This window comes from Molothrus ater, chromosome 16, assembly GCF_012460135.2.
Source record: "Molothrus ater isolate BHLD 08-10-18 breed brown headed cowbird chromosome 16, BPBGC_Mater_1.1, whole genome shotgun sequence".
NCBI classification, from domain to species: Eukaryota; Metazoa; Chordata; class Aves; order Passeriformes; family Icteridae; genus Molothrus; species Molothrus ater.
In genome coordinates this window covers 4,747,780-4,772,852 of record NC_050493.2, presented here as the reverse complement: position 1 = coordinate 4,772,852, position 25,073 = coordinate 4,747,780, and the positions used below count along the sequence as shown (strand labels likewise).

At 43.3% G+C, this 25,073-nt stretch overlaps 1 protein-coding gene across 4 annotated transcripts in view; it reads right to left on the bottom strand.

The window, feature by feature from the left end:
• Positions 1-25,073, bottom strand: part of MAD1L1 (mitotic arrest deficient 1 like 1) — a 352,399-nt gene that overhangs the window by 178,398 nt on the left and 148,928 nt on the right. For all 4 annotated transcript variants that reach the window (XM_036392627.1, XM_036392628.1, XM_036392626.1 and 1 more), the window contains exon 13: positions 1,610-1,666. In XM_036392627.1, coding sequence (XP_036248520.1) covers positions 1,610-1,666 — 57 coding nt within the window. The remainder of the gene's footprint in view (positions 1-1,609; positions 1,667-25,073) is intronic.

Sequence of the window (25,073 nt, the reverse complement as noted above, 5' to 3'; positions counted from 1 at the left end):
CAGGTTTTCCCTCAAAAAGGGAAAATATGGGGAAAAAAAGGATCTCTTTTCTTCTGTATGAATCAATTCTCTTGTATTTACAGAATAAATTCAAGCTGCTGAATAAAGCCCACACCTCACAATCTGCAATCCATGGTTAAAGCACCCCAGAAACAGCCTGTTCATGGGAGGCTGATGTAAGAGTTACTGGAAGATCACAAGAGCAGCAGTTTTCCACTGAGAAACCCTTGGGAATAGGCACTGAACACTGACTGCAGCTTCATCCTCTGATGGATGATGCACAACACCAATTAATGCTTTAACACTGGAAGTTCCAGCTTCTCCAGCCTTCCGCTAGCCCACTTAACACAAGAAATTTTTGAAGGCAAACAAGTCAAAAAGCAGGCTTAATGAGCCCAAAAGAAAAACTTTTAAATGTTAAAAAAACCCAACTCCATAACATCAGAACATTTAAAACATAACAGCAAGTTTTTCCTCTGATACATCCAGTGAGCACAACACCAAATTGATTGTATAGAATTTGAAACTGTTACAAGGCAGCACATAATGAGATCAGCTGGTAAATAGGATTAATTCAGTTTTCTTTGGAAATATCAGCTGTGGCCTGTGTCACCACAGAAAGCAGCTGGGCATACAAAAATGTTTGCCCACATCGTGAGACCACCCCAGAACTGGAATCAATTAACGCTCTCACGATGGAAAATCTGATGTTGAAACAGCAAGAGGCACAAATTTAAAAAAAGATTTTAGGAGACGTATGGCAACCCATTAATAGCACAGTAGGGGCACCTCATCCTGCCCTTCAGTGCCCTACTAGAGCTCAGCACAAGTCTAAAAAGACCTGTGTTGGCACTCTAGTTTATGATTTGGATTTTAGAACAGATGTCTGTTTAGCACCTACTTACTAGCCAGTGCTGCAGGCTTGTTTTTATATTAGTAATAAAATTAATCACATCTACAGAATGAGTCTCTGCATCTTGGATACTGCTCAGGTTTTCCTTGTGACTAGGAAAAGTTGCAGGAATCCCAGAGTTCATCCATTAGCAAAAATATCAGTTCACAAATAGCTTAACACTGACACCTCGTTTATTCCTGAGTATAAAAATCATATTCAAGTCATGAAACTGAATATAAACCTCCCTGCTACCTGGTTTTGTGTCCTTTCATTGTTTTTGGTCCTTGAGGGAAGTGCCAATAAAATAGACAAACCCAGCAGAAAATTAACAGATATTATAAAAAAATAGTTTGTGGTAATTCTCTTGTATCTCATCTGCCTGTTCTTTGAACACTTGAGACTGAATCAAAGGCCCCCAAAGAAAGGAGCTAATTCAGTATGAAATTAAATGCTTGCTTCTGATCTAGAACTGCTGAGGAGAAAAGGAATTGCCAGAAAAAGGAAGACAGACCACTAAATCTCATCCAACACTTTTTCCAGGTGAGCATGGAGACAGGGAGTGCCAAGACTGGCAGCAGCAACACAATTTTTGCAATGTTTATTTGCTGTTCATTCCTGAATATTTGGAACTGATCCACTGTTTAAATGAACTGAACTTTGCATATTGCTGCTCTGTAAAACAACCAGGGGAAAAAGAAAAAATTGAATACTTACTATCTCTGCTCTTTGCTTGTGGTTTCCCAATTCTTCCAGAACCTGAGACAGCTGAGCCTTCAAGACAAAAAGACAGGGAGAAAAAAACAAAAGGAAATTAAGTCTAGGATGTAATTTTGGAAGTTTAATAAGACCCCCTCCCTGACCCACTCCCCCCCCCAAAAACATCACATATGGCACCAGGATTTTCATGGGATTGAGAAGGAATTCTAAGTATTTGATCTTGCTCTGTCCTATCAGCATCCCATGCCATGAGACAGTCCTATCCCAAAGAGCCTGAAGTCTACGTGCACAAGAAAAACCAGGTTTATTACAGAGATGCCACAAGATGAGCCAGCCCAATTCAATCCCATGGTCCAGCCAGAACTGTGCCTCCACTCCATTGCTGTGAAGCTGCAGAAAGAGTGGTCTAAAACCCACCCAGTCTTGCCCAGTTTAACTTTGAAGAAGAGGAGGTTTAGCTCCATAGCTCCTGAGAGGAGTGTGTGTTTCAAGCTAACTTCATAGAAAATGTTCTGTGAATTTCTGGGGTCCAGGGTTAGGTTTCTTCCCACAGCCTTCCAAAATGCTGTGGGAAAACATCAAGAAAATCTGCTCTTTAACATAAACCTCTTGAATTTCCATGAGAAAATATCTCAATGCAGCATTTCTACTTTTTAAAAGGGAAATTTGAAATGTAAAGAATCTCAAACCAGAGTAGAAATACCTTTGGTTATCCTAGCATAATCTAAGGGGAAACAGGAACTTGACTCAGAAAAGGATCTTTTACAGAGTTTTGTTTATGAAAAAGGATTTTAAACCAAATGGGTATTTAGGAGACAGTTAAGAGAAGCCACACATAATATGTGAATGCTATTACTTCCCACATCCTTGATTTTCTAACACTCTGCTAGGCTGCAATCAGCCTTTCTCTGCCTAGCAAAAAACCAATGTAAACAAATAAAAGAAGTAAAAACAACTTTCCTACAAACTGATTCATGTCATTTCAAGCAAATATTCATTAAAATCCTCTGGAGTCTCTCAACTTCCCACCACATATGCAATGAGCCTTTTGAGTGCCACATCCAAACCAGAGACAAACAGCAAGCAGTTTATTACAATGAAAAGCAAAACATTCAGCTTTGGAGGCTAACAGCACTGAAATGCAAGCAAATAATTAAATTTAAAAAATACAGTCTAAGGGTTCAGCACAGCAGAAGTTCCATTTTGCCAACAAACAAGCAAACAGCTCCAAATTTCCCTGGCCCCAGAGCTCAGCAGAAACTGAAAAAGTTTCAGCCTCTTGCTGTGCAGGGCTGGGGATGATGTGACATTATTTGAGGGAGAGACACTGAAACAGGATGAAAAGGGTTTTAACACAAGCCTGGGACCTGGCACAGGAGAATGAAACACACTCATTAAACACTGCAGGAGATGCCAGCCCCAACCCAAACTGGGGTGCCTGGACAGGCAAGGGAAGAGAGCAAATGAAAGGATCACCAGGCTTGATGGGGAAACATCAGGGAACTGTAAATTTGCAGACACCTGGGAAAGACTTTTCCCACTGCTGCTGAAGCAGGTACAAGGGAGCAGGCTGGAGCCAGGAGTTGCTTGGGGAAGAATTAGAAAACAAGACCTTAGAGAGGTTATTTAGGAGAGATGATGGCATAAACTCTGCAAAACACCACAAGACTGACTGAATATTTTTGATTACAAACTACTCCAACCGTTCTGTATATTTATTAGCTTTCTCTGTATGAAGATGACCTTTAGATGGGAACCACTAGCCTATTCTAAACCACCTGTAAGAATTACTTAATTTAAAATGACATTAAAATCATGTCTTTTCTAACAGTAGCTGCCAGTCCTGAATTTGAGGATCAAGTCTCTGTTCAGCCTCCTGTTCACACAGACTCCTCTGGAATCACAGAGTAACCCACCCTGGAAGAGTGGGAATCCCCTCAAAGCTCAATCCCCTGTGGTTTTGGTGGGCACCTGGATCAACCCATCACACTGTGCCAAGCTTTGGTCACCCTCACAGTGTAAATATTTTTATTTATAACACCAAGGCCACAGTACCCTAGGAGCCTGTTTAACTGGATGGGTATAGGAGCATTTTAAAGCATAATACCTCCATAAAAGTCAGAAGAAAAGGATAGCAAAGACTCCAACACATTTTACTTCAGGAAAAGGCTGGAAAAACCTTTTAGGCAAGAGAGAAATAATATAAAGGGATGGGGAAAATTGAAAATACAAGTGGGAAATATGCCATAATTTATCTTGGATATAATATGGCTTGGGGAAAATAACCATTTCAAGGTGCTATGCCAACAGAGACACAGAACCCTGGACAGCAAGTCCAAGCCAGCATCACAACAACAGCAGATCAATATGATTTGGAGAAGCAATCAGATAAGAACTAAATCACAAAGTAGGTTTTCTTCATTGCATTCATTTCTAGGCAGCTCATCTCAAAGGGAAAGAGTCAGTAACTAGTGGGAATTCAGAGAGCAGCTACTAAACTTACCAGACTGCTGGAAGAAATGATTTATGAAGATTAAAAGATTTTTAAACATCATGGTTTGACTGCAACTCTCACAGAAGAGCAAAAGGGACACATTTAATGCAGTGAGAGCTGTTACAACGACAAAGCTGGAAACGAGGAGGCTTCCCCAGCTGGCTGATGCTGTGGGATGCACTCAGAGTCCAGAGCAGGGACCCTCCCACTCCCTGTCCCCCTATTCAGACAGCTGGGGAAGCTCCAGACAAAGCCTAAATTTTCAGCAGGGTCCCCAATGCCTGCACTTGCCAGGCTGTGATACAGCTGATCTGGATGCTTTATCACGTCCAGTTTGTAAACATCAGCCCTATCCCAGACTTTTTATTAGCTTAAATCAAATATTGAACCTCCCTCAGCTGTTGGAGGACAGCTGCTGGCCAAGTGATTCACTGCCATATTCCTTCTAGGCCACAAGAAAATACAAACTAATCACCAGCAGCATGACAGATGCACGCATTTTTAATTATGAAGGAGAAATTAGGCTGTGAACTTAGCCCCACATCTCACTTAATCAGAGTGCTGGGGAGGAGCTGCCAGGAGCTGCAGAGGGCCCTGGAGTGGAGCCTGGCACCTGCTCAGCCCCTGCTCCCTCTCCCCAGGCATTTGCCAGGAAAGATCTGAAAAAAACCCAGTTATGTTGTGTCTTGGAATGTATCTTGTCAGGAATGAACTGCTGGTTCCTGGGTGCAGCCATCCCTGGCCACATGCAGACAAGGAAAGCAAGAGGGTTGGATGTGGGCCATTCAGGGGGCCCAGCAGATGCTGGAGCTCTTTGCCAGTCCCACCTCAGAGCTCTGCTCTGGGAAAAGCCATCCAGGTAGTGACAGGACAAGGGGTGTTGGCGAAGATGCAACAGGAAAGCCTTAAAAATATGATTGCCTGGCAAAAGAGTTTGAGAATATGGAAACTATAAGCGAGATTGAAATGAAAGCAAGCTTTGAGATACCTTAGTTACTGAACAACTGGAAAATAATGGTGTGGCCAGCTGAAGGTAATCTCCTTTTGATGGAACAACACCCTCTGCTTGCAGACAGGCCCAAGGGTCAGAGCAGACCCTACAGCTTGGCAGAAGGGCCCAAAGAGGAGTTTTTAGGGTTTAAAATGTAACACAGTATGTCAATGTAATGAGTCTTACAGGCTGTATGTAAATGCAATAGGATTTGTATATTGTACTAGATTGGTTACTGAGAATTAGAATATTCAACACAGAAGAAGATTTATTGTATTGTAAGAGGAACATCGTTCTCTCATCCTCTTTACCACGCTCTCGCCTTCTCTCTCTTTACCTCTCTCTCCCTCTCTGGGGCCTGCTCTGAGCTGAGGCTGGCAGCTCCCAGCAGGGCCCTGCACCCAGGCTCTTTGCAATAAACCACAAGTTCCAGAGATCTGCCTTCAGAGATCTCTGCTCTCCATCCATCCTGACTGTCCTACCCCCCGATGCTCCTACAAAGGGAGAATGGCTTCCACCTGGAGAAGAGTAGGCTTAGATTAGACATTAGTAAACAATCCTCCCTGTGAGGGTGGGCAGGCCCTGGCACAGGGTGCCCAGAGAAGCCGTGGCTGTCCCAGCCCTGGAAGTGCCCAAGGCCAGGTTGGATGGATCTCTGAGCAACCTCATCTAAGAAGGTATCTCTGCCCACAGAAAGATGATTTTTCCAACCCAAACCACTCCATGATTCTCTGAGTAGCTCAGCTCTGTGTTAGGGTCTTTTCAATTGATCGTATCCACCTTGGTACCTCAGCAATCTCTCCATAGGATAGACTTCCGTGTTGAATTTTCAGGCTATGCATAAATGTTAACTCAGAGCTCCAAGGAAATTCTCTTTACTTAAGACACATGTTAAATTCCCATAGATCACTGAGCTCAAGCATTAAGAAACCTGATATGCAAACAAATATTAGGAATCAGATATAAAAATACACTGCAATTCACCCACTGAAGGCAGCACAACCAGGTAATGGAAAATCAAGTTGCGAAGCAGGGAAAAAAAATCCTCTCGAGTACTCAGTCAATTACTTTAAGCTTTCAAAAAAAGGTTTGTCAATTCAAAATATTCATCTTACATGACAACATAGTCTAATCTACTGTCAGTGGATTGTCATCCTCAAAAGAGAGTGGCAGCAAGAGAAGAACCTGTGCTCCAGCCTCACTGGGAATCTGCAGCTTGGGCTGAAAGAGGAGCAGGTTTCCAAGGAGAGGAACCAACTCAGCTCCAAGGAGACATTTCTGAATTGCTTAACTTGCTTCCCTGAATCAATAATTTCTCTTCTGTACCTTCCAGAAGTCAGCCTTCACTGACAGCACTGGAGGAGGCTGGTCAGGGAGGGTTTAATGAATGAAACTGAAGCAATCTGGTGGTGACAATGCAGTTGTTCAACTGACTGCATCCAGAGCCCCCCACTCCCCTCTGGAGGCTGATGCTGAGCTGGCTGCCCTGAATGATGGGCAGGCAGCTCAAAAGTGAGCCCCATTTGTAGGGAAAAATTAACTACTCAGTCTCTAATGAACAGTCTTTCTCTACACAAAACAATACCCTCTGCTCTACAAGCAATTAGCAAATCGAAGTGTTCTCTTTGTGGACCTGCATTAATTTACTCCTCGATGTGGCACATTAAATAGCTCACAGGTACAGCACAGCAGTGGCAACAGCCAGCACCATAAAATAAAAGCTTGCTTCAAAGAGTTTGGGAAGCAAAATTAGGCGTGCTGCATACAGGGAATAAATCAAAACAACCTTCATTGGGAAATATCATTTTAGTCTTATGCTTTCATCAAAAAACATGATTATCATAACAGTCACATTAGTACAACGCTGGTACTCTACAAGGGAGAGAAACAAGCTGCACATTCACTACCTCAAATTAGAAAGAGCAATTTTTATTCTTTCTCATCAGGGGGAAATACCTGAGAACATACACAGCTGCCTATTCTGGGATTGTGCTTTCAGAGCTAGAAATCCCAATTAGAGTCCCCAAAAGGAAGGCCACTTGTTGGAAGGGCAGCACCTCTGCAGGGAAGGGGAGGAGGAAGAGGCTTTCCCTGGAAGAGCTGGAACACAGCTGCAAAAAATTGGCATTTTTACAGCTCACTGAAGCCCAAGATACCCTTAGAAATATTTTATATGCAACAGTTGTATGCAAATCCAAGTCAAGTGTGATAATTGGCAAATTTAGGTATAATGTTAATTACCAGCTATTTCAAATTAATTAACTTCTAAGATAAATTCTTGCTTCTCCTCTTTGAGAAAGCTAACACACAATTTAAATTTACAAGGATATATCTGCTGCCGATCACAGAAATAGGGAATCTTGTATGTTCCAACATGCCAATTCACTTCAGTTTCCTTGTGCTGGCTGCTCCCCATTCCCTGGGTAATTTCACAGGCACTTATTTCTCTGATCACTCACAACAGAAGACACAAGATGAAGCCTCTTGGCTCAAGCTTGAGTGCGTGGCTAAAGTGTGGTGTGACCTCTACAGTGCCCAAGCCAGCACATCTTATCTGGTGCCATAGCAGGGGAAGAGGGAAGAAAAGGAAAAAAAAAAGCACAGTATCACCTTTTTTCTATCAGATTCAGGAGACACAAAGCAAATAAAGTGCATTGAAGCTGCGGCTGAAATACAGAAGGAAACTTGAAAACATGGCAGCACTCCCAGGACAGTTCTGATAAGGAAAACACTGACTGCAACAATTAGAATTCAATCCAATGTAGGAACACAAGCACCATGCTGATGAGTTACATGGAACAACACAGGAATAGGATGAGAACAATTTGAAGAGAACTTTGCAGTCACTAATTACCTCTCAGCAAAGAATGAGGCTCTGGCTTGTGGGGAAAACAGAAGGAAAACTTTGATTTCACCAAAGCCACAGACAGATTACTTCTGGGGGTGGCAGAGACTGAGCAGAAGTAACTCATCAGCCACTTGCAGTCAGACTTCACTTTATTTGCATATTGTGATCCTGCATATTAAAATACTGTGAGAACTGAAATTAAATTTTCATTAGTGTTCAATCTGGAATCTCACCCATGGGATTCAGCTTTCAGCAGTTCATGCAGGCATTTCCCTGTTTACTTCAAAGTCAGATATCCATTTATCTCATGCCAGCCAACACTTGTGGCCTTCAACCCACTGCACCCCATTATTGTCCAAGGGCAGCAGAGCAGGATTGTTTCTGCACCTCTGAACTGCACTACAGAATTACTCTGAACTAACTGGCCATTTCTAATTTAATGTTTTTCGATGCTTTGTAGTTGAAATTGCCAATCTATCACAAAACTGCATCAGTTGAGATCACAAACAAGAAGACAGTTTAGTACCAGCCATTGCTAAATAATTTCCTTGCTCCTTTACAGGCTCCTTTTTGCTGTTCTGAAGAAAGTTCTCCTGGTTATAAAATCAAATGCACATCCTTTATAAGGTGGGAAAGAAGAGCTACAAATAAACTCTGCTGCTGTCTCAAAAGCATCCAGAACACCACGTTATCTCACAGGAGCTGGATTGGAGGTGGCAGGGGGCTCAGTCTGATGTGAAAGTGAAGAGGAAAATTTCCCAACAACTTCTGAATGTGTTTCAGAAATTTAAATTCAGTGAAACCACACTCACTCCGACTTGCAGAAAAGCTGCAATAGGCAAAGCAGAGACCATTACTTACTGACATAATTTATGAGGATAGGCTTGCAGCTCAATGAAAAGCATGTGTCTCAGGCCACAGCTTATCCAGTTTTCCATGTAATTTAGTCCTTAATTTTACCCCAAGCAAGGACAGGAAACACAGGAAATGAGAATGCCTGTGAGCCAGATGTGCCACATCTTCAGGGACTCCTGCTCCTGGGCATCACAGCAAACCACAACACCCAGGGACTGAAGGCCATTGCTTTGTCCAGAGCAGTGAGAGTGTTTTCCACCAAAAAAAAACAAGAGCTGCTCCTTCTCTGGAAACCAGTTTAGTACTGGATTTGTGCAGAGAAATGCCGCCCCCCAGTGAGACACAAAGAGCAGCTGGTTACCAAAATCAGGGAGAAATAAAGCAGAGCTCTTGGGCACTGAGCAAAAAAATGAAACTGCAAATTGAAAAATCGCCAAAGTCATGGCTATAATTACTGAAGACAAAGGGAAAACATCTCCCCTAGCAAAGATATGGGCTCCTGTCAACACTTTATCAAGATTTACTGGACAAGGGGATAATAGCCACACCTTTCTCTAGCTCTTGAGTCTCAAGGACAGACCAATCTCTCTCCTTCTCTTTAAGAGACAGAGTCACTTATAATGTCAAGAACACTTGACAGTAAGCTTAATATAATGAAATAACCCCAAACTCTGCCTGGTTAGACTATGAGAAAAGGGTGTTAACAAAGTGATCGTGAAGCAACTGATATGAGATGAAGACAGGATTCCAAGCCAAAATTGCCCACATCCTTATTCCTGGCAAATACTTGATCTAACTTAAAGTAAGGTGCACAGTCCTGCAGCAGAAACCTGGCTTTTGTTCTTACTCTGCCTAACAACTGAGATGTGGGGCAAAGCACTAAACTCTGAAACTCCTTTTCTCTCCCTCTCTAACCTAAAGATAATACTGACTCTGTAACACCCTTCCAAAACCTTTGAAAAAGGATAATCTCTGAGCACAAGGTGCCACTATTGACACAAACCACACCTGATGGGCCCCAGCACTAAAGGATTAAGCACCAGAATAAGTGCAGAAGTCCAGCACCAACACGTTCAGAGGTGGCAGCCTCATCTCCCTGATCCTCAAAGCAAAGGTGACCTTCACAGTTGCAATAAAATGTAAAACTTGGAGAAAGACCTTGAACTTCTCTAAATCTACTCCATCAACACTGTTCACATAATCTCTCAGACAGATGCTGCCAGGGAAGGAAGAGAAGCAAACTGGGAGATGGAAAAACGCAGAACTTTCTATGCAGGAAAGGATGAGTCCCTAGAGATTGGACAGCCCCGTGCCAGGCTGAAACAGTTAAAAATGAGGCAGGAAAATAGTGGGCTCAGGTAACAAAACCACCTTAGTTTTGCAAAAACCTCTCAAAACAAGAATGTTCATTTGTTGTTTTACTGCAGCTGAGGGTGAGGTGAGGCTGTGGGGCAGCACCCCAGAGATTCCTCTCTCCTGCTGTTTTCCCTTGATGTTTTTATTCAGCACCTTGCTAAGAAGGAGCACAGAGACCAGAAGATTAGTACAGCTCTGCTGGGAACAATCTACTTTTGTAATAGGTCTCCTTCCCCCCATCCTAATCAAACGGTGCTGCAGTCCCCTGGGGAGAGAATACAGTGCCAAACAAAAAATGTGAGTTTGCAGCTGCTTCCTCAACAGCAAAGGGCAGCCTGACTGATGAAACTCTGCCAAGCCAATTGCTTCCAGCATGATGCAGTCGGCCAGCACAGCATCTCCAGGACACACACAAGTGACTGTGGGATGCTGATGGACCCTCCTAAGGAGTCAGTCCCCATCACTGGAACACCCATCAGAGAAGCCTCTGCCACTAAAATTCTCTTTGTGGCCTCGGAGAAGCAGCTGAGTGTGAAGATGTAGCAGGAAGCCTCTTCTCTTTTGCTACTCCTCACCAAAAGTTTTAACCCAACAGCAGAAAGATAAAATTTGTGTATTGAGGGTCAGCTGCAAATCTCTTGCCAGGAGTAAAACATATTAATATATTAGTGAAACTCAAAACCATTAAGAGAGTACCAGCCCATTGGACAGGGAAATAGCAAATGGGCAAAGAAATACAAAGTATCTGGAGGACACTAAGGAGAATTAATTTCACTGTGCTGTGGTCAAATCTCTAAAGGTGAAATGAAGGGACATCAGCACCCAATCCTGAAAGGGATGAAGCACATCTGGGAATCTGGTAATTCATCACTGTTTAGGTGATCTGAAACAGGTACTGTAAGCAATTCTGGGATCTGGTGAGCACAATGTTATATTAACATTCCTGGAACTGGGAGAGTGAGAGACAAACAGAAGACACACAGAGCAGCTAATGGGAACAGAATCCTTTGCCATTAGATGCAATAAAGAAGCTGGTTGAAGTAGGGAGGAACAAATGTTTGTGCATTTGTTTAATTTTCTGGTGAAATTTTAAGCCCAGCTCATTTATTTGCTTTTTTTTTGTTCATCCCTTAGGTTATCAGCAGAATGAATTCAGGCTTCAAAGCTTTCTCTTGATGAAAGCAAACATCAGCACTCACCAAATCCAGAAAAAGGAAATCTCAAAAACTAGAAGTGGTGGCAATGTGACACCCAGCATTTATTAAACTGTCAACTCCTTCCTGTGCATTTTTGCCAGGACAACCTCCCTGGATCTAAGTTCTCCCCATCAGGTTACCTCCAACTAGGTTTGATAGCTGGAGGGAAAGAAACCACATCTAATTCATGAAATCTGTAAATTAGCCATCAAAAATGTTCATTCTTATCCATTCATCAGAAAAAAATGGTGGAATTACAGCTCTACCTAAAAAAGCCCTTCTAATTTCAGCCCGATGAGTCAGCAGTGCTGCATCTCATCACCAGGAGTGATTCATTGTCACTGCACTTCTCAAAGTCAAGAATAAGGGTATTCACCCCAATTCACTGTCATCTCCTAACTCCTCTGGACCCAGGCACTGTGTTGGCACACAGCACTGTTATAATGATTTATGTGAGCGTGTCACTTTTAATTTCAAGGGATAAAGAGTTATTGTCAAGTCTACCAACCATAAAGCAACATTTTCTTTCCACTGAGCTGACAGTTGAATACCTGGAAAATGTTCCTGTTTGCCAAGAAAGGAGAGGGCTCTACAGCCCATGGCCTTAGGGTGTCAGTGCTTCTGAAGAGAGGAGTGGATGGCCAGTGTCTCTGAAGGGAACACCAGCACTTGGGAGAGTTAAAAAAGGCTTACAATACAGCCAGAATCTGAATAAAAATTCAGACAAAAGCAGTATGGGTGGAAAGCCTCTGCCCCAACTCAAAGTGAGGAAAGGGGTGTGGGGTATGGGTGAGGGCCCAAAAAGAAGGTCTGTGGTCATAGCTGGATGAAACAAAGACTATCATAAATTAATCAGTGGCACAGCTATAGTGTTCATATTCAAGTCCATTAATATCATAGTCACTTTTGATAATCTTTTAACTGCTAAAACAAGGCTACTGAGCAACTCTCACTGACATTACACTCCTGAGTGGGCCAGTGCCTTCCTTTGAGCTGCCCAAGGCTGGTGATGATGGTGATAGCCCAGAAAAGACATTTTAATGGTGCTGGGAGCTCTGTCCCTGTGGCATCTGCTGTGATATCTGCTATCCCCACAAACACACTCCCAACAGGAGCCCTCAGGCATGTGGGCACACTTCCTTGTACAACCTTGTGTTGTGAGCCAGCCAGGAAACGCTGGGAAGTGAAGATCAGTGTTTAAATCAATTTTTTTTGTTAACTCGAATCAAGCTTGGTTTCTGTTCTAGTTCTCAGCCCTACTACATAGGTTGTCCCAGCTCAAATAAAGGTCAAGGAGGGGTTTCAGCCAGCACCATCCTTGGCTTGGGAAATTACGGCCAGAGTGGTTTTGGCATCCAGCAGAACAGTGGGGAGAGTGCCTGAGCCTCGGAGGGGCTCCAACAAATTTCAAACGCTCTTGGAAGTTGCTAGGTAACAACATCCACCCCCAGGACAAGACTGTGCAATGTTTGCTCTGACAAAGCAGTGCTTGCCTTGCCCTTGCTTCCACCCTGGCAATGTGTGTGTTGAGGACCTGTCTCCTCTGCTGCCAGAGCATTTCCAGCCTCTAGTCTGGGTGCATAGTTGGATTTTGCTGAATAAAGCAAACATCCCATTTTAAACATAGCTATTATAATTAGCAGAAGCTCATTGCTCAATTCCCCTTCCAGACAGGGATTTCCAAATGTCAGTGTGCTTAGCACAGCTGATCTGTGCTGGCTGCTCTAAACACAACTGACCTAGGAGGGTTCAGAGCATAGAATCAAATCCTATCATGGGCAGTGAGATGGAAAAACAAACAGAATAATTGTCCTTCTTTAGCCTGTACCTTCATTTTCCTGTACCATTTGCACCAAGGCAAGGTTAGCAGAGACTCTGACACAGAAAATTCATGTTTGAGGCCAAGCAGGAATTTCTTTTGGAATTTTATATCTGTTTTCTGGGTTAGCCTTCCAGATGACTTGGCCTCATCCTGCTTGTCCTGCCAGGGTATCATGGCATAAAATCAAAGGGCAGTGAGGGGAGAACAAAAAAGGGGGAAAACCCCAAACCTGCACAGCTACTGCTGCTAGCACCTTTTTGCAGAGGCTCTGGCAAATGCAGAGACCAGTTTCAAACAGTATTTTCTTTTTAAATCTGTTTTGAGAAAGCAAAAACAACCTTCATCTCTACGAGTGATTTGCAATATTAGAAGAAAATTGCCAAGTATCTTCTCCCAACACAGACCTCCTCACACCAAAGATCTCCTTCCCTTGAAGGAGAAGTGTAGCCCTTCCATTTCCAGGTACTCCATAAATCAGTGGCCCCCAGCTTTCCTGCAGACACTTCAGAAACCCTGGCAGTGCTCCACACCTCAGGCTGAGTTTATCAATGTGGGTCTCAAGCAACCTCTCCCCTGTGTGGTACCAGTGTCTCACCCACAGCTCCTGCCTCGTTGTTTGGGATAGACCAGAATAATCCCCGTGAAGGGCTGAAGCAGATTAGCACCAAGCTGCTCAATAAAAGCAGAAACCAAAGCTCAAAGAAAACATGAACTTTGCAAGGCCACATGGACAGTCATAATTTCCAGGTACAATATTTTACCCCATCAGGTTTGTACTACCAAGAGATTAAAGGCAGATTTTGCCTGAAGTTTAAGGGAAAAAGACTGGAAGGAACAAAACCAGAGGTTCTCTAGCCAAAGACATTGCTTACACTGAAAAAGGAAAAAAATCCTCCAAGATTCCAACTGGAAGAAAAAAAAAAGCTGTGAAATACCCTCAAATAAAATCAAACATCCTTGCACACGATGGTCATGCTCCTGTAACTTCTAAGAAGAGGAACAAAACCCTTCTACTTTTATCTGAGAATTTATTCAAAATAAATAAATCCCAATGGAATTTAGGCACACTGTAGAGGCTCCAGCAAAAATCATAAATAAAGCAAGAAAACTAAAAAGATCCCTTTCTTGGCATGCTCTTGAAAGAAGGATTCACCACATTTCTGATTGACTGCCACTGTGGTATAAATGAATCAGCTATAAATAAGCAGCAAATGCAAGGCAAGCACTTGAAGGAAACAGCAAGGGGTTTTTTTTTTTGTTTTCTCTTGTTATTGCTTAATGGCCTGTTGGGAAGGAGGTGGCTGACAAGGTAGAGGAAATGTGGTAAAAATATAAAGAAACAGAAAAAGATGGGGTGTGGGAAGGAGGGATAAGGAGACATGAAGACATTCAAAGGTATGAAATGTGCAAATCCATTTCTGCCTCTGGTTTTCAGAGGAGTGAAGGATCAGGGATGGGAACAGGCACACAGACCTGGAGCTAGGGATGCCCTGGAAGTCCCCTTACACCCACAACTTGAAGAAGGCTTTTATGTTATCAGTAGCTGCAAAGTCAAGCTTCTGTGGGCCACCTTGGACTAATTTCTAGTCTTTCCTACATATCAGATTGAACATATGAAGTGCAGCATAAAGAAAAACACTGGAAGTGTTTCTGCAGCCCTCTTGTGCCAAGAGCCATCCAAAACAGGAGTGGCCTCAAAACTATTAAAGTTAAGCAGCCATCCACATCATAACAAAAGTGAAAATACTCGTGTCAATGAACACCAGAGCTGGAGGAATCTGAGTCACATCCAGAGAGGATCCAGTTTCTGAAAAGTATTTGCAGGGAAATCTCTAAAAAACTACTTTTAAAATATTGAATAATCACTTCTCAAAATAGCCAGAGCTTATTTCACAGCTCTTGTTCCAACTGTCTGCTCACTCTCCTCCTCTCTCCCACAGCTAGTCTGACTGCACACAACATCCCATCTCCAGCTCTCTGGCATCTTTTTAATTACTCCTCTTAATCCTATGCTCCTTCTTTCAGGACTGAAGGAGGCTCTCACAGAATCCAAGGAGCAGAAAACCTTCTGGTTTCCCCTCCCAATGAGTCTGACTAGCTTTAAAGACCTTCTCCACTCCTGCAAAGTATTTCCTTGCAATTCCATGGCAGATCTTGCCAGGACCTCCTCAGAGCCTTCTCCTATGTGGAGATGGAGGCTGATCCCATGGCAGCTCTGCACAGATTTACAGCTTTCTCCAAATTCACTGTTTCCTCCTGTAGGAAGGAGGAGAAAGCTATCAAAATGGCCTGAAATCCAAAGTTTTAAACTTCAGCAGTTAATATCTTGCCCTACTTAAAAAACAAAAATAAAATTTTGGAATGGATATGCAAGAGGTACAAGAAAAAGCCCTGCAGAGACAGGATCAGAGCAAGTAAAGAACATCCTTGCACTGTACAGCCTGGTACATATTCTGTGTTTGCCAACCATCAGTTCAATTCTCATTCTAAGATCCTGCAGGAGAGGCAAAGTGGAGGGTTAATGAAGCCAGGGCTGAAGCCCTTTGTTTATCCCAGAACTGAGCAGCAGGAACAGAAGGGAATATTTCCATATGTTGCCCCATCAGTGCTGCTCAGTTTTGGGCTGAAAGAATTAACTCCAGAGGGAGCACTGCAATTTTATCTTACATGTGGTCCATTTGTTTCCCTTGGCCCTTCTGCTGAGGCTGCCAAAGATGCCAGACAGGATGATATTTCTGAGATGTGGGTGTTATTCTTCTCTAAGTGAACAGCAACTCATTTCAGGAAAGCAATCCAGCAACTCACAATTGCTTCTTGCTCCAGCAAAGGCAGCTTTGACAAGGCAAAAGCTGAAAGTGCCTGATGGTCCCATTAGGAACCTTTGAGTTTTCTCACTCCCTGAATGCCTGTTGAGCAAAACTGTGCAACAGAAAGATGAGAGATCTCCACTTGGCAGGGGAAGGAAGAAGTCAGGACATATGCCAAGATAATCTCAGTTATTAGCTCCTGCCAGGTGCAGGATGTGTTGAACCACTCCTCCATGGCACAGTGGGATGCTCAGGGCTGGGAGCTCTGCTCCAGAGGCTCCTGGTGGAAAAGCACCATGGAGCATGACAGAGAGCTTTCTCACATAAATACTTACAAATAACATTGTCAACACTTGGGCTTTTTAGCTTCTTTGCATGCTTCAATTTTCTTTCTTCTTAACCTAGCAGATAAACCACAGATTTACCTGTGCCTAAAAGTGCCTGATCCAGGGCAATGCCAGCTCCTTTGTCCCAGGCTGATACAAGCCAAAATAGTGACTCTCTCCTGGTGCAAGAGGCCACAGAGGAAGGCTCTATAACTGTACATTTGCTGTAGGAGTTGTTGTACTTGTGCCATGCAGCAGCTTCCAGATATTCATGAGGACTTGAGTGTGACCTTTCCTTTTCTCTGTCCCCTTTGCTGGCCAGAAAAAAAAGCATAATCCAAAGAGCAAGTGGAATGTAGCAGAAAATAATATCCACAATAATTGCAGTAATGTGTACAGTGTCGATGGGCTGTAGGAATTGCACAAGGATTGAGGATCCTGCCTGGCCTAAATAAAAAGGTGCTCATTATCCTGAAAGGAAATGCCTCCACTTATGAATGAGAAGGCCATACTGCACTGGGAAGATAAATGTCATTTCTCTATACAGCTGTGGTGGTCTCACTGTCTTCAAAAATGGACCTAAACAGCAAAGCAATAAAAAGCCTGTAGAATTAGCCTGAGACATTATTGTTTTGAGAGCATAACATCACTCATTTAGAGCTCTTCAGACATGCTTTCCTAGGAACACTTATATATGTGTACATGTGAATTTACATTGTGCCTTTTGGGAGCAATAATACATGAAAATAATTAAGTGATACTTTCAAACAAGCTTGGATGTGTTTGGTACCATGTATGTCAAAAGAATTTGAGACTCACCATGTATTTTATACAGCTGTACACCTTCCCAGGAATTAAATCCATCTGCATAGGTAGTTTTGCACTCATCACAGCTCCCCCCCACCCCAGGCAGCCTCTGCCAAGCACAATGAGCAGCTTTAAATAAATACCATCCATAATGCCAACAACTCCTCTCTTTTCAGCAGCTCTGCAGGCTGCCATGCTGCAGCTGAGAGACAATTAAGTACACTCAGATGATCTTTAGGCACACAGTACAGAGCAATCCCCTCAAAGCAAAGGCAGCATCCATCCCCTCCAAGCAGGAGCAGCTTTGGGGGCCAGGTACCCCCAGCCCAGGCTTTTTGAAGAAGGGGTGTCTCATTTCAGCAAGTGGGGAGCTCCTGCCCCTTCACACCCACATGTGTGCAAGGCAAATAACTAATGAACATTACTCACTGCTGGTGTGTTCCCCCCCAGAGGAACAGGGGCTGTCACTGCAGATGTCACTCCTGCTGTCCCTGTCACCTTCCCTCATGCAAAAGGTCACAGAACACTTCAGCAACCAACACCTGATTTTGCTAGGGTGGAGCTAGACCCATAGAGGTCAAATTCAGATCACATTGATCTGAATATTTGAGATACCAGGGGGCTGACCTACCCTAAGGCTGCATTTTCACTCACTAAATGACCTCTTGTAAAAGGGAATAAACCAGAAAGTGAAGAACTCAGCCTCCATATGTTAATGAGATTGAGAGTAGTCAGAATAGAGCTGCCAAAGGTGGGGCTGGTAACGATGGGCTGAGCAATAATATCTGCCACAAAGATCACTGGTTTAGGGTCTCCACCATCAGGTCAGATCCCAACTGCACTGCACAGCCTAGATTTTATGAAAAAGTCAGAATTTGTGGGCTCTCAAGAAATACTTCAATAATTAATACAGATGTAGACACTCATCATTTCTTTGTATATAAATAATGTACAGCAGTAACCTTTATACAAAGAAGCCTCAAACCCTCTCCCATTACATATGATATTCTACTTAAAACAACCTCTACAAAATAATTACTCTGTTCATGGTTTCTGAATATCTCATTGGGCTTTTATACACCAATAATACCATAACATATAATATTTTGAGCTTCTTGTTGATTTCCTTTAAAAATAAAAAAAAAATTTAGGTTTAGCAACTCTTCCAAGAATCAGCTTCCCAATGAAAATGAACTGTCTCAACAATTTTCTGACAAGAAGTGAAGTCGATGCCACAAAAACCCCATTTGGGAGTCTGACGTGTGGAACACAGGCACAAAAACACAGAACAGATAAAAATCAATGTCTTAAGCCAGGAATCAGTTGTGTTTTTAATGTGGGCTTGAACAGAACTAGAAATCTGAGTGTACATCTGTCAAAACTGCAGCCATTAGAGCCGTTTAAACAAATTGAAACCATAAATCACATCAATATGTCAAATCGATGTGCCATGCATTTCATAGCCATGATGCTGTCACCACAGCTGGATTCATGGCACGTGTGTTCTGCAGCACTGCCTCTTTTATTAAACAGCATAAATAAAATTCAAAAGAAAAATGTTACAACTTGCATTACAGGGAGATCATGGCTTTCTCCACAACTCTTGACTTTGAGTTTGTTTTGCTGAAAAGCTTTTAGCACCATCAAAGCCCATTTGACATTAACACTGATTAAAGCAAATAGATAAATTGCAAAGCCTCTGAGAAAGCAGAATTGTTCCTTACAATTTACCTGGACCACCCCTGGACAGAGGAGATCTATATCAACAGCTTAGTTTTCATTCACAGCATGGTGAGAACTGCTATCAGCTGGGTATTTCACTTACTCTGCTCCCAGCTTTATCCAAATATTAGTAGGCTGGTCACACTGGAGTGAAAAAAGAGAAAACTAAAGAGAGAAACCCATGCACCTTCCTTTGAATTCTGTTCAAGTTTTGACTGGCAATGGTGCCATGCTCAAATTCACGACCTTAACACAAACCAGGCTGAGGAAATGGAGGTGCTGCAGCCTCTGGACAAGCCAGGCCATGGTGAAAGGCTGGGTGAACAGATAGGAGCAAACACAACTCCAAAGGTGGAGAAGTACTGAGAGTGACCAATTATGGATGTTCTGAAACAAAACAACTGCAATTGGCACTTGCATTTCGGCCCCATTCGACAAACTGCTCAGGCACACGCTGAACCAGGCCTTTTAGACTAATTAGTTCCCTGAAGAAACACCTCTTCTACTCCTTGTAATTAAGGTCAAAATAAAGAATCAATGGGCTTCAAAAAGAAAACCAAGACAGCAACTACTGTTGTTCCAATTGCCACAATAACCAAAGTATTAAGTGCATAAAAGTGGATCTTATAATCCTTGCAAACTGCAAAGAGCAGGAGTGTTGGGGTCCACAAGATCATGGGAACAAGGTTGTGCTGATGTTGTTTTCTCAAAGCATTTTTTTCTGTTTATATGTTAAAACTATTTGGTAACAGGATTTCAATAAAACTGCAGCTGGACCCCACAGAAACACAGTGGGCACAACTGTGCTGAGCCTATGTGGAGCCCCTACAGGAAACCCTTGGAATCTTTACAGGATTTTTTTGAGCAGATTTTTTTTCTGTTTTTAAACAGAAAATAATAATTAAAAATATAATTCGCTCTTACAGGTCACCACCATCATGAATTAAAAGATGACATGAAAACATTTACAACTACATACTTTAAATCTTAAATTGCACAGTGATTATGCAATTATTCTGAAATGAAGCACTACAAATCACAGAATTCAAATCCAATGATTACAAAAATCAACAAATCTCAACAAGTTCAGAACATCTCAAGACTCCCAGAAAAGAGCTGTTTAATCTCATTAATACAACTCAGAGCTCAGGAACAGGTAAAATTTCTGTGTAAAACGTTATCCTGATGTGTAATCTTAGCTTTTACTTTTTTTCAGAAGATATTTATTCATTTCTCCCCAGAATTGGTTTCCATGGGCTGTTAAAGCTTTCATTGATGTGAGAAGGTGCCTAAGTAGCAGTTCTAACAAACAGGAGACATTATTGGCCTGAGCCTGATTGATTCACCAAGAGTTCAAGAGATGAAAAGTACTGGCCTGAGATCCCTCTGGGAAACATAACCTAGAAGCCCAGCTTCCAGTTTGGAGACAAACTGGTCGGTCCTGACCAATTCTCCCATTTTCCTAAATTCTTCCATTCCTAAAGAGTCAGGCACCCAAATATTTATCTTGTGGTTGAGCCACACAAACACAGAGCAGCCACTACAGGAAACCGTGGGCTGGAAGTGCTCTGGAGGATGTGCCCCTGCTGCCAGGAGATCCCATCAGCTCATTCCAGAAAGGGACCATATCCCTTGGAAGTTGTGAGGAAACTTGAACCATTCCTGCCCAAGGCAAAGCAGATGTGTGGCACAGCAGTGACATGGGCTGTAGCTGCACAGTGCACGTGGATCAGACCAGTGCTATCTCAAATCACCACACTTTCCAGCCTGGAGGAGATTCATAGAGGTTAAATCTCCAAATTAAACACAGAAAGCAGTAGTCCTAATGGTGAAGGTTTCTCTAACGTTGCAGAAAACCAAACAATTCTCCAATTGTGCAAAGCAACATTGGAAAATGGTGCAAGATCTAGAAGAATTTGCCCAGCAACCTCTCTACTGCCTCTCATTCATCCCTCCACACTGCCTGCAGCAGCAAGTGATGGAAACCAACATAAGAACATGCTTCTACTCCTTCAAAGCCTTCCCTCTGAAAAGCTGGAAGCTATCCATTCCTAATCCATTCCCCAAAGATACTTAATTTGCCTTTTTCTGTCTTCAGCCTCAGAGGAACATGCCATCACTGCTCTGCCTGTGCCTCAGTTCAGCCCCTGCTCCCCAGGTTCTCCTTGCAGCAGGAGGGGATTGCACCACACTGCACAGAATCAGCTCTTCTGTGCCATGCCTTTGCTGTGAATGGGGCCACTGCTCCCACTTCAAATGAATTCCTGCTTCCTCCTCCACCTAAAGACACCTAATTGCAGAGCCTGTATCTCTCAGCACAGGCATGCAGGCTCTCCAGTGTAAAGCATTTGAAAGCTCTCAGCATTGCATGAAATGCTCTCCCCTGTTCTATTGTGGCAAACGTGACTCATAACTGCACCTCAGTTATCGGCTCTTTCCAATACATCAGTAAGAAAGAGCCAAATTTTAAATCTTCTGTAGGAATTTAGACACTGTTCATCTGTTTCTCATGTTTTCTACAGCCAGGGAGGGACATCTGAAGCTAATCCAAATTCCTTAGGCCAAGCCTCTTTTGTGCTTGGTTATTCACAACATCACCAGAAGAGGCTATGGGAGGATTTGTTCATACCAAGAGCATTTTAATTGGAGCATTGTTGGGAAGAAGGGAAGATCTTTCTGTTCCTGGCACCTACCAATCTGCCAGGGCTGAAGTGAGTACTTAGAGCCTGAGCACAGGAGCATTCCCACAGCCTCTGAGATCAAACCTGGACAGCAGGAGGATGATATCAGCACAGTCTCAGCTAGGCTGGGTGTGCTCCCTGCAGGCTTGAAGCACTCAGCCAGACCCACCCTGAACTCCCTGCACTGCTAACACAGGTGACTGGTTATATTTATCATCACTGCACATCTTTATATGACAGAGTCAAGATGTGACCCAGCAAGAGAACAAAGGGCAGAGTGCCACTGACTGCATCTGCACCAGGAGTGTGACTTTCAGCAAGAGGTGAGAGCAATGACAATTGTCTATCCCTGTCCTTACTGCACTTGAAGAACATGAGAGGTGCAGAGCTGGAAAATGCTGGAAAATATTTTTCTGTCCCCTGCACTTCAATGTGCAGCCAAGAGGTAGAAGTGTCCTTGAGGCTGCTGGTGTGTTTGCAGCTGGGGGTAATTTTCTGGGGGCTTTTCACAGGCTGAAGAAGTTGTCTCAGTTAATGATTCACCCCATGCAAGTTGGTGACAGGACATTCTCATTCCTGAGAATGATGGAGGTTGCTTCCAGTTAGCTGTGGTCCCTGGAAACTGCTGACTTAAAGCCATTCTTAAACTCTCAGAGCATTCCCACACTAAAAATAGCTGCAGCAATCTCCCTGTAGTGAAAACAATGCTGGTTTTGCAGAATATCTCCAGTGTAAGGAAGTGCCACAGACTGCTTCTCTTGATCAATTACTGACTTTCAGGACAGATCCAAAATGAGGAATCTCCTCAAAAAAATTAGGAGCAACTGAGTTTTAGAATCTAGTTTGACCAAACAAAAAAAGTCTCAGATACACAGAGACAGGACCTGCTGCAGCATCAATTAGTTTTAAAAGTCACTGTCCTTCCACAGGGCAGGGACTGTCACCTTTAACAAATCATTAAACTTCTTGGTGACTTGACTTCCTCATTTATATGATGATTATTTGCCAGGTGTTCTCCCAAAACACAGCCACTGGCAGCTGTAAAAGGGAGGGGAGGAAACAAATGAGTCACTGACTCAATAAGGTCACTCAGGTCTGAGGGAAGATGAAACATGTGAAAGAACAGAGAACCCAAGATAATCCATTCTGCAGGACTGCCAGAGCACACAGGCCTGAGCTGCTCTCCTTTAGCAAAGAAAAAAAAATGCTGAGAACCTCAGTGGGTCCTGGGAAGGCTCGAGTCTGCCAAGAGATGCCAAAGCTTTGGGTTCAAAGTGCTATTTCAACAAGGTGTTTGCTTTGTCAGAAGATGATGTTCAGCCCTGTGACTGCTCAGCAATCAGTGGCAGCTGATGCGTGGAGCATCTCAGCACCATCTCTAGAGAGAGCCTGTTTTCTCCCACGAGCCACAGATGAGATGCTACAGTGACAGCAGAAGTCTGGGCAAGTGCAACATATGCCATTCTGGAGTGGCAGGAAAGCTCTAGTGATTCCAGTTTGCTCCTTATGGACATCCAAAGTGAGCAGAGTAATCATCTCACTGCTTCCTAAAAGTTGTCACTGAGCAAAAAAAGGTTGGATGGCAGCAGAGAGGTACAGAAAGTAGGCAGGAGAAAGCTGAAAATTAAAACAAACTCCTCTGTACCTTGCACAGATGGGAGGAAACGTCTCCCTAAAGTTCCCATCACCACAGAAGCCCCTTCTGCTGTGTAAAGGAGCAATCTACCTTTGAGGGGGAGAGGAAATGTGGCAAAGGAGCAAGATAAACACAAAGCGTGGATCAAAGGGAAGGAAAAAAAGGCAAAAAAACTGGAGAAGTGCTGATGGGGGAAGCTGGGTGAAAGACAAGGAAGAACTGTTAGATGCTCAAATTAACATTTTAATGCATTCACTGTAAAATTTAAGCACTTCAAGCACTGGGGTGGCTGCTGAGTAAACCCCCTTGGAAAGGAGCAGATTGATGACTTAACACCACAAAATCAGCAAGGTCCAGGTTTCACCATCAGCAGATTCACTGCAGTTATCAGGGGCAGATAATGTGACAATATTTGGCCTCAATGAGTTTGAGGTGACCAGTAATGCCTGTGATGGAATAAAACCATAGAACATATGGCATTTCATGTGCTGAAACTGTCAGACTCACAATTAACTGATTAGAGTGCATATGGTGCTCACAGACAGGGGAAATCTCTCAGTGTAAAAGATGCTGGAGACCATTGAAGGTGTCAGCATGAGTCTTCCTTGCAAATCTCTCTTCATTAAAGTTTTGTATGGAGTCAGGAGTGCTGTAATAAAATCACTATTAATGCAGTTATATTTATGATTATCTCCCTTTTGTGCAGCTGGATTTAACTTTTCAAACACTAAACTCCACATCAAAGCTTTTTCACAGTGGCTGCTGCATACACAGAAGCTTTTTGTTTTGTCATATTTAGCTTGAAATTAAAAGCAATGAGAGCTAAGGTGGTAAAAGTAAACCAAGATTGTCAAGAAAACTATTAATATGACCAGTATCAAAACAGAAATTCACTCTGCCATAGAAATACAGTTACATTTCTGTTAAAGTATTTGTAACAGGCTGGCCAGGGACAAACTCATTCCCTCTCCAGGTCCAAAACACACTTTTAAAGAGATGGTGAGTGACACTTCATTAACCACATGAAATGGGCTGACACAGCCTGCTTGCTTTTCCAGCCACCATTTCAGATGACATTTTGCTTTGCATCTCTCTGTTCTTTACATTCAACACTCTGTAAATTGATTCCTTGAACCCCCCCAGCCACATCAGCCCTGTGGAGGAGGGGATTGGGCTGGGGGCAGTTCTGGGGTGGAGAAAGCAACTGCTTGTCCTTGTGTTTGCATTTGCATGTGCATGCATTACAGATCCTGCTTTTCTCATCCAGCATCACTGAAGGGGATTTTAAAAGGTCCCCATCAGCCTCTCTTTGCCTTTCAGTCCTCTGCCCCATCAGGCTCTGACAGGAGTGGTTCTTCTGCAGCCTCACCTCTGGAATGTTCGGGGATGAGAGCATCCTGGTGTATCCCAGTTTCTGGAAGGTGCCTGTGATCCAGGTGATGTCTGCTGCAGGCAGGGCAGTGCTCCCAGCAGCTCTCCTGCCCAGCAAGGGCTGGGGCACAGCTCCCTGTGTGCCCCAACTCCATCCTGCAGCAGACACCAACCCTCATCAGACACAGCCCCCTCCAGAGCTTGCACATTCCTCTCACATTCCCTCTGCTCTTCAGCAGCTTCCCAGCAAAGGATCTACCAGAGATCTCATCTCCCTAATGAGTTAAAACCTGTTGCTCAACCCAAAATCTTCCCAGTCCCTCACAGCTTCCTCCTCTCTCTAACTGCATTATCTCTATCACTCCATCTTCACCACAGCTTCCTGACTGCTGCTGAAATGGATGGGGAAATCTCCCTTTCCAGAGTAAGGAAAAAAAACCCTGCTAAGAACATCCCTTTTTCCTCCTCTGTTTTGTCAGAAGTGGTGCTTCTGGTAACAGATTTAGGCAGCCAGGATAAACAAGAAAAAGGAAACTATTAAGGGGTTCT